Source organism: Pristiophorus japonicus, chromosome 3 (assembly GCF_044704955.1).
Source record: "Pristiophorus japonicus isolate sPriJap1 chromosome 3, sPriJap1.hap1, whole genome shotgun sequence".
In the NCBI taxonomy this organism is placed as follows: Eukaryota; Metazoa; Chordata; class Chondrichthyes; family Pristiophoridae; genus Pristiophorus; species Pristiophorus japonicus.
The window spans coordinates 67,309,733-67,322,649 of NC_091979.1; the positions used below are offsets into that span (position 1 = coordinate 67,309,733).

Sequence of the window (12,917 nt, forward strand, 5' to 3'; positions counted from 1 at the left end):
CTTTTTAAAAAAGGAGGGAGAGAGAAAACAGGGAATTATAGACCGGTCATCCTGACCTCAGTAGTGGGTAAAATGATGGAATCAATTATTAAGGATGTCATAGCAGTGCATCTGGAAAATGGTGACATGATAGGTCCAAGTCAGCATGGATTTGTGAAAGGGAAATCATGCTTGACAAATCTTCTGGAATTTTTTGAGGATGTTTCCAGTAAAGTGGACAAAGGAGAACCAGTTGATGTGGTATATTTGGACTTTCAGAAGGCTTTCGACAAGGTCCCACACAAGAGATTAATGTACAAAGTTAACGCACATGGGATTGGGGGTAGTGTGCTGACGTGGATTGAGAACTGGTTGTCAGACAGGAAGCAAAGAGTAGGAGTAAAAGGGTACTTTTCAGAATGGCAGGCAGTGACTAGTGGGGTGCCGCAAGGTTCTGTGCTGGGGCCCCAGCTGTTTACATTGTACATTAATGATTTAGACGAGGGGATTAAATGCAGTATCTCCAAATTTGCAGATGACACTAAGTTGGGTGGCAGTGTGAGCTGCGAGGAGGATGCTATGAGGCTGCAGAGTGACTTGGATAGGTTAGGTGAGTGGGCAAATGCATGGCAGATGAAGTATAATGTGGATAAATGTGAGGTTATCCACTTTGGTGGTAAAAACAGAGAGACAGACTATTATCTGAATGGTGACAGATTAGGAAAAGGGAAGGTGCAACGAGACCTGGGTGTCATGGTACATCAGTCATTGAAGGTTGGCATGCAGGTACAGCAGGCGGTTAAGAAAGCAAATGGCATGTTGGCCTTCATCGCGAGGGAATTTGAATACAGGGGCAGGGAGCTGTTGCTACAGTTGTACAGGGCCTTGGTGAGGCCACACCTGGAGTATTGTGTACAGTTTTGGTCTCCTAACTTGAGGAAGGACATTCTTGCTATTGAGGGAGTGCAGCGAAGATTCACCAAACTGATTCCCGGGATGGCGGGACTGACCTATCAAGAAAGACTGGATCAACTGGGCTTGTATTCACTGGAGTTCAGAATAATGAGAGGGGACCTCATAGAAACGTTTAAAATTCTGACGGGTTTAGACAGGTTAGAAGCAGGAAGAATGTTCCCAATGTTGGGGAAGTCCAGAACCAGGGGTCACAGTCTGAGGATAAGGGGTAAGCCATTTAGGACCGAGATGAGGAGAAATTTCTTCACCCAGAGAGTGGTGAACCTGTGGAATTCTCTACCACAGAAAGTAGTTGAGGCCAATTCACTAAATATATTCAAAAGGGAGTTAGATGAAGTCCTTACTACTCGGGGGATCAAGGGTTATGGCGAGAAAGCAGGAAGTGGGTACTGAAGTTTCATGTTCAGCCATGAACTCATTGAATGGTGGTGCAGGCTAGAAGGGCTGAATGGCCTGCTCCTGCACCTATTTTCTATGTTTCTAAGTGCGCCGAAAAACGGGCTCAGCCAAAATTGAGCCCATTAAATGGAGTTAGTTGATTGTGATTTCTCAGTCATTGTTCTTTTTATGCACCTCGGAGATAACGAATTAGGTTTTCTGATCATAAGACTAATGGTAACTATTAATGGGTTATGATTGGAAAGACTAGGCCAATATCTTCCAGTCTAATTTAACCAATTATCACAAGTCAATTTTTAACTCTGGTTTTTTATATTCAATAATTTGCTGATTTAGTACAAGCACGTAGAATTTTGCGAGGCGGGAAAACCGAGAAATGCCCTGCAATTTTTCAATTTCTGCTTTCTTCCACCAATATACTAATAGGCTACTTGTATAAATGTTAAAAATACGATTGTGATTATAATTGTTTAACCTCTTGATCATATTCATGGTATGATAATTTTCATATCTAGGAAGGAAGGGCCACTGTCAACCAAGATACAAGACTTGATAATCGAATAATTGACCTAAGGGTAAGCTAAATTATATCGGCTATTGTATACCATCTTTGATACTACCTGCTGGTAGCAGTAATTGTGGATGTTGTTTACTATTGTTTTTGCCTGCTTAACAAAATTACTTATGATCCTCCACCTGTGTGATTTCTGTCCAGGTTTCTTCTCTTTCACCACCTCGATCTTTATCCTGCAACAAAATTTTCATAATTGAGTTAAGTTCATCTTACTTGTACTTCCTGTCACCACATGTCCATAATTTGATAGTTAAGTTGATAACTCTATCTTCTGCATAAGTGTTTGATAATTTCACCTCGACTGAAGCTACTCACTTCATGCCTTTTTTTTAAACCTATTCAGAGTCTTGAAACAATCCAATAGTCACAACTGATGACTATAATGTATAATGGGGTAGAGTTGTCCCATATTATTACTGGTGAGCTTTAATGAATATTTAAATTTGTGACTTGATAGCATGCTTAGAAGTGTAAATCTTCCCACGTTAGCTGACTACTGCCTATGAAAAGAAGAGTTGTTAGACCTTAAGTGTGGTCTTGGCTTGAGTGGACTGAATTTGTGTGAAAGTCGGCTAGCGGGGCAAGGCCATGGGGAAATTAAACTACATGTGAGAACTTTAAATTTGGGGCATTGAGGACCCAGGAGTCAATGTATTTCAGGGAGGACAAGAATGATGGGCAAATGAAAATTGGTGCAGATTAGAATATGGAAAGCAGAGTTTTGGTTGAACTGAATTTTGTAGTGGGTGGGGAATGAGAGACTGGCCAGGAGAGCACTGGACTAATTGAGGCTGGTGGTGACAGACATCTATGAGGATTTCAGCGATATGTGGGCTGAGGTAGGGGCACAGGCAGGCAGCAATCGCATGGAGGTGGAAGTAGGCGTTCTTCGTTATCGCAAGAATATGCGGTTAGAAGCTCAGCTTGGAGTCAAACAGCATATTGAAATTGCGAACAGGCTACAAAAGCAAAATACTGAAATTTGGTACTGAAATTTTGAAATAAAAACAGAAAATGCTGGAAATACTCAGCAGGACAGGCAGCATCTGTGGAGAGAGAAACCGAGTTGACGTTTCAAGTCCGTGACCTTTCGTCAGAACTGGAAAAGGTTAGTTGTAGCAGGTCTTAAGCAAGTACAGAGGCAGGGAGAAGAGAGGGAAGAACAAAAGGGAACGTCTGTGATGAGGTGGAAGGTAGGAGATTAAATGACAAAAGAAATTATAACATAATAGGAGCAGGATTAGGGCATTTGGCCCTTCGAGCCTGCTCCGCCATTCAACAAGATCATGGCTGATCTTCTACCTCAACTGCACCTTCTCTCACTATCCCCATTTCCCTTTATTCCCTCAGTTCCCCAAAATTTATCAACCTCAGTCTTGAATGTACTCAGTGAGCATGCACAGCTTTCTGCGGTAGAGAATTCTAAAGATTCACAACACTCGGTGAGTGAAGAAATTTCTCCTCGACTCAGTCCTAAATGATGGGTGCAAGTCAAAAGGAGATGGTAATAGGACAAGTAAAGAAACAAAAGGTGGGTCTACAGGAGGTGCAGCAAAATCACTACCAACTGCTGCCATCCAAAAAACTGGGGGCAGTGGTTATGATCTGAAATTGTTGAATTCAATGTCGAGTCCGGAAGGCTGTAAAGTGCCTAAAAGAAAGATGAGGTTCTGTTCCTCGAGTTTACATTGAGTTTCATTGGAGTAGCGTAGGTGGCCAAGGACATGGAGGTCAGACTGGGACAAAGAATTAAAATAACAGGCAACCGGGAGCTCGGGGTCACGCTTGCAGACAGACCAGAGGTATTCTGCAAAGCGGTCATCCAATTTGCGCTTGGTCTCCCCACTGTAGAGGAAACCGCATCGTGAACAGTGAATGCAGTATACTAAATTGCCAGAAGTATAAGTAAATTGTTGTTTCACCTGGAAAGGAGTGTTTGGGGCCCTGGACAGTAGGAAGGGAGGAGCTAAAAGGGCAGGTGTTACATCTCTTGCACTTGCATGAGAAGGAGGAGGGCGGGGGAGGAGAGGAGAGTGTTTGAGGAGTGGATCAGGGTGTCGCGGAGTGAATAGTCCCTTCCGAATGCTGAGCGGGAAGGGGAGGGAAAGATGTGTTTGGTGGTGGGATCATGGTGGAAATGGCAGAGGATGATCCGTTGAATGTGGAGGCTGGTGGGGTGGAAGGTGAGGACAAGGGGAACCCTATCATGGTTCTGAGAGGGTGGGCAAGGGGTGAAAGCAGAAGTGCGGGAAATGGGATGGACATGGTCGAGGGCCCTATCGACACATTGGAGAGGGGAATCCTCGGTTGAGGAAATATCAAGTACTGGTATGGAAGGTGGCATCGTCAGATGCGAGGGAAACAGAGAAACTGAGAGAGTGGGAAATAGAGTCCTTACAAGAAGTGGGATGGAACGAAGTGTAGTTACGGTAGCTGTGGGACACTCTGGGCTTGTAATGGATATTGATCGATAGTCTATCCCTAGAAATGGAGATAGAGAAGTCGAGGAAGGGAAGGGAAGAGATGGAGATGGACCAAGGGAAGGGTGGAAATTGGAAGAAAGTTGATGAAATTTTCTAGTTCGGAGCGAGAGCAGGAACGGGCATTGAGACTGTCATAAATGTACCTGAAAAAGAGGTGAGGCAGGAGGACAAAGAATGTTCCTCGTATCCCACAAAAGAACAGGCATAGTTAGGATCTGGTGGATTCCCATAGCAACTCTTATTTTTTTTGGAGGAAGTGAGTGGAGTCCAAGGAGAAGTTGTTCAATGTGAGCACAAGTTCAGCCAGGCAGAGGATGATGGTGGTAAATAGGGACTGGTTAGGCCTCCATTCACGGGAGAAGCAGTGGGCCCTCAGGCCGTCCTGGTAGGGGATGGAGGCGTTGAGGGATTAGACGTCCACGGTGAAAAGAAGACAGCTAGGGCCAGGAAACTGTTAAAGTGGCGGAGGCAATGTTCCCTTTTTTTTGGAGGGTGCCCAGCTACCCGGTCCATTCATAGTTTTGTGCTGTGCGAAACTAAACATTGAAAAAGCCAGTCCCGGGCTGCATGGGATCGGCGAAGAGTTGCACGGCCATACAGCTTATAGGGAATGTAGGGCGGAAAGTGTCGGAAGAGTCACGGGTGTGGATGGGAAGGGACTGGACAAGGAGAAAATATAGAGTTGAGATGGGAAGAGATCAGTTCCGTGGGGCAAGAACAGACTGAAATGGTGGGTCGACCAGGGCAGTCCTGTTTGTGGAACTTGGGAAGGGAGGTAGAAAGCGGTTGGGGGGCTGAGGTTGAAGGCCTAATTCATCCCGATACAGTTGGAGAGATAGAATCGGTGGTGAGGGTATGGAATTTGTGGCAGAACCAAAAACGTTGGCTTCAGTCTTTCCAGTGTTTAGCTGGAGGAAATTACGGCACATCCAGGACTGAATGTTGCAGAAGCAGCCTTGATAACACAGAGACAGTGGAGGTGGGCATCATACATGTGTATATATGGAAGCTGACCCAGGATCTGTGGATAATGTGACCAAGGGATAGTATGTTGATGATGAAAAGGAGATAGTTTCTTGGGGAATTCTGGAGTGACAGTCCAGTGCTGGAGATGATATGGCTATGATCGGATAGGCAAGAGTGAAACCAAGGAAGGGGAGTCACAAGAAGCTAGACAGTGGAGGAGAGGGATTAAAGAAGGATGGTGTTGCCAATCATATTGGAAGTGGCAGAGAGGACAAGGAAGGATAATGCATCATGGTCGCGGACACAGAGGATGTTGTTCGTGACTTTGGTTCGAGCTGCCTCAAAGAGCAACAGCCTTATTGGAGGGATTCAAAAGAGAAGTCACGGCTGAAATGGGCATCTATATGGGATATCGAGGGGACCTTGGAGAGGAAAGTGAGGTTGGAGGTGGTGCAGTAGTTAGCAAGGACAGAGAAGTTGAGGATGGACTTTTTGAAGATAGTGGTGATTTTGAAAGGGGGTGGGGGGGAGGGGGGAAACAGTACCTGAGGAGAGGAAACCATTTACAATATGAGCTAGCATAGAAGCCAGGAAATTGAAGTTGGTGGAGATGGGGTCAGGTGTTTAGTGGGAATAGAATCAAGAGAGAAGGAGGTTGGTCTCATGGACAAGATGAGCTTGGAAAGGGTAGAGGGAGATTGCTGAGAACCTAAAAAGGGACAGGGGTTTCAAGGCTAGAGTGAGAGAGTTCAAGTTTCGCCTTAGTGGGAAAGGGACTGGGAAGTCGCAGAGGCAGCTGACTGGATGGTCCCATTCTTACAGATAAGATTTATGAACTCTTTGCACATGAAGATGGAGGGCTGTTACAGGAGATAATAGCTGGAGCACACCATTTCCATCACCCATTATCCCTGGCCCTTTGTTTTCTGTCTATTAACTAACATTCTGCCCACGTTTCTCTTGCATCATATACCTAAATTTTTGTACAATTCTGTGCATCTCTAACTGTTCAATAATTTGATCTCAATTTCCTGATTTCTAATAATTTGCCCACAACTGATGTTAGACTAAATGGTCTATGGTTACCTCGTTTATTCTTCTCTTCCTTCCTGGAAAGTGTTACAATGGCTACCCTTGAGACCGCGGTATAATTTGCATTTTCGGGCACAATGTAAAATTGTGGTCGGTGTTTCTGCTTTTTCCTCTCTGACCTTTAACAGCCTAGCAAGCATACCATAAGTGCCTTATCCACTGGGTTCTGTTAATTGTTTCCGAACCAGTTCCTTTCCAATAGTATCACGGCCAATGTTCCATATCTCTCTTGTAGACCTCCATTCTCGTTTATAAAACCTGTTGCAAAATATCTCATCCTCCATAAATCATCATCATCATAGGCAGTCCTTCGGAATCAAGGAAGACTTGCTTCCACTCCTAAAGTGAGTCCTTTGGTGGCTGAACAGTCCAATGCGAGAGCCACAGACCCTGTCACAGGTGGGACAGACATTCGTCGGGGGAGGTGGGACTGATTTGCCGCACGCTCCTTCCGCTGCCTGCGCCTGACCTCTTCACGCTCGCAGCATTGAGATTCAAAGAGCTCAACGCCCTCCCGGATGCACTTTCTCCGCCTAGGGCGGGCGGTCTTCGGCCAGGGACTCCCAGGTGTCAATGGTGATGTCGCACTTTACCAGGGAGGCTTTGAGGATGTCCTTGTAACGTTTCTGCTGCCCACCTTTGGCTCATTTGCCGTGAAGAAGCGCCGTATAGAGCAATTGCTAGGCTCCTGCTGTCATCATTGAGTAGCCCTAGCTCTCTTTTAACAATTTGTTTACTTTTAAAATGCTTAGAAACGCTCTTACTACTTCCTTTTTATATTGACTTTTAGCCCTTTTCACTACCTCTATTCATGAGTTTCTTGAGTGTTGTTAGCCCTGGTTTTATCATATGCCTTCCTTTTAAGTTTTAGATTTAATCTATTTATTCGCAGAACTCTAACCTTTGATTTACTGCTTTTTTGCCGAAAAAGAATATATCTATTTTGGACGATCTCCATCTCGTATTTGAGGATTCTCTACTGCAAATCAATTACTTTGCTGCTGACTACCTCCTTTGGGCCTGATACCTCCTTACCTAGCTCAACTTTACTCTTTTCCAAAAAGAAAATGAGATTGTGTGGTTGGTGGTTAAAAGGTTGTTCTTATAGATAAATAGTTAATGTTAAGTACATGAGGATACTGTCACTGTATGGTTTGAGTAAGCCAAAATATATCATGAACAGTGGAATAGCTTGTACCAGGATCATATGTCATTCATAGCATTCATTTTTTCTGCTTAACTGTTGAGTAGTGAAACTGTGCGTCTTTATTAGCTCAATGACAACAACTGGGGTTTGTGTGGTTACGAAAGGAAACCATGCATATTTTACCTCCTGTAGTTGTATACGTCAATGATTAGACCAGTGAAACTTTCATGTTTCTTGTATCAGTATATGAATGTTTTTATTACAATTATATTTTTCACTTGGACACCCCTCAATAAGTCAGCAGCTAATGTCCCTACATGCCATGCCATAGATTGGTACGTCAAAACGTGACATATCTTTTGGAGTTTTGGGAATGCACTGAGTGCAGCCAGGTTTTCTCCACCTGGATTGGAGGGAAGGAAGACTGGGGCTGACTCAAACTATTCTGCTGTCACAAATATAACTGGTAGACACACCTAGAAAAAAGTGACAAACTGCCTCTTGAGAATAGTGACTCGTTTGAGTGCCCAGAGAGGTGGCAGTACAAAAGTGGGCAAAAAAAATTTAATTGCCAATTTTGCAAGACATTTAGACTAACTTGTTATCATAGAAATGTACAGCATGGAAGGAGGCCATTTCGGCCCATTGTGTCTGCGCCGACTGACCAAGAGCTGTCCAGCCTAATTTCACTTTCCAACTCTTGGTCCATAGCCCTGTAGGTTATGGCATTTTAAGTGCACATGCATGTATCTTTAAAATGTGGTGAAGGTGTCTGTCTCTTTCCACCCTTTCAGGCAGTGAGCTCCAGACCCCCATCACCCTCTGGGTGAAGAAATTTCCCTTCATAGCTCCTCTGAATCTCCCCCCAATTACTTTAAATCTATGTCCCCTGGTTGTTGACCCCTCTGCCAACGGAAATTGGTGCTTCCTAGCCACTCTATCCAGGCCCCTCATAATTTTATACACCTCAATCAGGTCTCCCCTTAGCCGCCTCTGTTCCAAAGAAAACAGAACGAACATCTCCAATCTTTCCTCATAGCCAAAATTCTCCAGTCTAGGCAACATTCTTGTAAATCTCCTTCCTTTCCAATGCAATCACATCTTTCTGGTCATTACAGTTGTAATTAGGTCTAAGCCTTTTTAAATAGATTTTTTTAATATAATTTCATGGGTTCTGCCCTTCCTAATTGACCAGAAACTGCTACATCAGTAACACTTGCCACTTTTGTTTTTTTTAAATTTCAATACATTTTAGAGAGCCTATCAAGACAGCACGTTTACAGATGACAAATTATTGCACTGGCTAATTTAGTAAGACTGTTCTGATAAAATATTTGATCATAATTGTATTCAAACCTGAGGAAAATAAATGTGTTTATGAAGCTAAATGATTAGGTTATGGGTCTTGAGATTTTAGCAGTAACTCGTAAAATCGTCACCTGTACTACAAACTTATCTCCTTGAATGATTTTATTGCAGACGATGACCAGTCAATCTATCTTTCGTCTGCAAGCTGGTGTCTGCCAACTGTTCAGGGAAACACTCATCAAAAAGGAATTTGTAGAAGTCCAAACTCCAAAAATTATCTCGGGTACTTTTTACTTCTCTTTTGTGATCTAGTCATAAATGTTTCAGTTGCATACATAATGATATACAAATAAATTGAATTAATAATTAGAACATGCTACATTGTAATGATGCAAGGATAAAAGTATATTGTATCTATGCATTGTCAGTAATTTATTGATGAGGCATGTAGTTTTTACAGAAAAATGGACAGAATTGTGGAATGCAATCCCAAAATACCTTTAAGCATCCTGGAGTCGTTTAATAATAAAAACAATTAACTTTTATCACCGTACACTACTGGCACTCTTTAGTAACTTTAGAGCTTTGCTTAGCTCCTCCCATGTATGCAAAGTTTGATCCATCTTTGAAAACTGGTGATTTGTAGTGTTATAAAGTTTAAAAACCATGCAAAATTGTACTTTACTGACTGTATTAGCTGCAGTCAGCGTGTAAAGGTAACTAATTTTAGCTACAGTTTGAAAAAAGTTGTAAAATTTGTAACATTGAAACTGCCGTTTCAAATAACCAATTATACTAATTTAAAAAGTTATCTTAGTGAGAAAATGAGAAATTGCTAACTACTGTGCAAAAAATAGCATTATGTAAAGATTTGTCATTAGATATTGTGCAGGATTGTTACATAAAGCATGCATTTTAAGAACTATAAAACATAGCACAAATTTTCAGTAAGTCCATGTTGAGACTTGGGAGAATGACATTTGCCTGGCCTCTTGGCAAGGAATGGTTTGTGACATGGAGGACCTGATGAGATGGTGCAAATTGTATCTCTCTCCATTTCTAAGGTGCTGCACTGATTATTCGTCATCATCAAAGATTCAGTGCAATATCTTCATTATGATATTTTTAAGAGGTAAAGTAAAAATGAATGCAATATAATTAGCTAAAGAATAGGAAATTTTAAAAGTGTATTAACAAAAAAATTATCTTCACGTCTGAAGAAAAAAGTCCTTCCAACATTTAATCTAATTTGATTAAAAGTGACACCTTGGTGTATATATTATGTAAACCTATTTAATTATCAATACAAAAACTGTTCATAATTTAGCAAATACACAGTTTAATACTTTGTTTGCCTAGGTAAACCTATCTTTTCTAAACGAGTAAGAAATAGGGTATAACAAAAAAAAGTCCTACCTGAAATTTGGAGTGATGTTAATAGATTGGCCTGGATTACAATATGATTCAATCAGTGCTGTGATCTGTGCCAGAGGTGTATTTGCAGTTTTATTTTACACCTAACCATTTCTGCGATGTACCTTTATTTAAATTTATGGGGATCATGAACATCAGTAGTATTTAAAAATATTAGTACTACTTATTGATCCATTTTTTTCGTCCGGTATGAATCATATTAAATCTTTGCCCAAAACAAACAAATTTGTTGTGTCAGTTGGATTTCGTAACCTAGCTGCTTGGACTTGGACTTGCACTTCAATGCTGCTCAGTGCCTTATTTGGCTAGTACAATACTGCCCCCTGTTGTCCAGCCTGTTCTCGAAGTTAAACATTAAATCTCTTTGAAGGGCCCGTTTTCTGCTCCGTGCTCTGCTTGTTAGTGAGCCTGCAAATGAAGTGCCTTCTCCAGTTGCTGGCTTCTTTTCTTTGGAAAAGTGAAGGTCAGTGGGCCTGGAAAACAGAGCATCAATGACCTGATGTATGCAACGATGCATTGCAGACTCGCTGATGTTACCTGAGGCAGCTTGAAAGGAAGCAGTCCACAAAAAGCGGGACAAATTCAATCCGGCCAATTACCGCCCCGTGAGTCTACTCTCATTCATCAGCAAAGTGATGGAAGGTGTCATCAACAGTGCTATCAAGTGGCACTTACTAATAACTTGCTCATCGATGCTCAGTTTGGGTTCCACCAGAACCACTTGGCTCCCGACCTCATTACAGCTTTGGTCCAAACATGGACAAAAGAGTTGAATTCCAGAGGTGAGGTGAGAGTGACTGCCCTTGACATCAAGGCAGCAGTTGACTGAGTGTGGCACCAAGAGGCACTAGTAAAATTGAGGTCAATGGGAATATTGGGGAAATCGCTCCATTGCCTGGAGTCGTACCTAACGCAAAGAGAGATCGTTGTGGTTGTTCGAGCCCAATCATCTAAGCCCCAGGACAATGCTGCAGAAGTTCCTTAGGGCACTGTCCTCGGCCCAACCATCTTCAGCTGCTTCATCAATGAGTTTCCCTCCATCATAAGGTCAGTAGTGGGGATGTTCACTGATGACTGCATAGTATTCAGTGCCATTCGCATCTCCTCCGATTTTGAAGCAGTTCATGCCTGCGTGCAGCAAGACCTGGACGACATTCAGGCTTGGGCTGATAAGTGGTAAGTAACATTTGTGCCACACAAGTACCAGGCAATGATTATCTCCAACAAGAGAGAGTCTAATCACTGCCCCTTGGCATGCAATGGCATTACCATTGTCGAATCCCCCACCATCAACATCCTTGGAGTGACAATCGACCAGAAACTTAACTGGACCAGCCACATAAATACTGTGTCTACAAGAGAAGGTCAGATGATGGGTATTCTGCGACGAGTGTCTCATCTCCTGACTCACCAAAGCCTTTCCACCATCTACAAGGCACAAGTCAGGAGTGAGATGGAATACTTTCCACTTGCCTGGATGAGTGCAGCTCCAACAACACTTAAACAGCTCGACACCATCCAGGAAAAAGCAGCCCGATTGATTGGCACCCCATCCACCACCTTAAACATACACTCCCTCCACCACCAGCGCCTCGTGGCTGCAGTATGTACCATCTACAAGATGCACTGCAGTAACTCGCCAAGGCTTCTTCGACAGCACCTCCCAAATCCGTGACCTCTGCCACCTCGAAGGACAAGGGCAGCAAGCACATGGGGAAAGCATCACCTCCAAGTTCCCCTCCAAGTCACACACCATGCTGACTTGAAACATATTGCCGTTCCTTCACTGTCACTTGGTAAAAATCCTGCAACTCCCTCCCTAACAACATCACAAGGACTGCAGTGGTTCAAGAAGGTGGCTCACCGCCATCTTCTCGAGGGCTATTAGGAATGAGCAATAAATGCTAGCCACCCAGCGACGCCCACTTCCCAGGAACGAATTTTTTAAAAAAGTTGTGTAGACTTTTATGGCAGTAGTTACTCACCACCATAGGCTGTTCCAGTCGCGAATGAGGTTTGCAAGTTGGACGACAGGAGATGGTAAAGCTCCCTGATGTAGCGAGAGCAGAAAAGGCCTGCCCAAGTAACTGTATAGTGGGGTCGAGTGATCCATCTCCTTGGGTGAAAGTGAATCAGGTCAGGCCATTACTGATGCAGATGCACCTACCTCTGTGCATCCCTATGGAAATCCTCATCCTCTAGCTCCTGGAGTGCAAGAAAAATGCTTATCAGTATAGGTTGATTGAATTGAGAATATAACTCCCTTCAGTGATAGGATATGAAAAATGAAAGCAATTCCACCAATACAAAAACTGTTAAAATGAATAGCAAAATCCCTCCTGCAAAAATATGAAAAACTAAATTAAGCAAAAAGTACTAGCAGTGTCTCAAATCGGTTAAACGCAGCTTTAAGAAACTTTCAAAGGAGAAAGAACACACGTGCATCTACGTAGCGCCTTTTACAGCCATTTACTTTTGGAGTGTATTCACTGTTGTAATGTAGGGTAGCACAGCAGTCAATATGCACCCAGCAAAAGGCAGGAAGTGAGGTTGCAATGCA

At 43.0% G+C, this 12,917-nt stretch overlaps 1 protein-coding gene across 1 annotated transcript in view; it reads left to right on the forward strand.

The window, feature by feature from the left end:
• dars1 (aspartyl-tRNA synthetase 1) overlaps nt 1-12,917 on the forward strand; it is an 80,092-nt gene that overhangs the window by 50,286 nt on the left and 16,889 nt on the right. The window contains exons 9-10 of the mRNA XM_070875393.1: nt 1,869-1,928; nt 9,095-9,206. Of these exons, the coding sequence (XP_070731494.1) occupies nt 1,869-1,928; nt 9,095-9,206 (172 nt within the window). The remainder of the gene's footprint in view (nt 1-1,868; nt 1,929-9,094; nt 9,207-12,917) is intronic.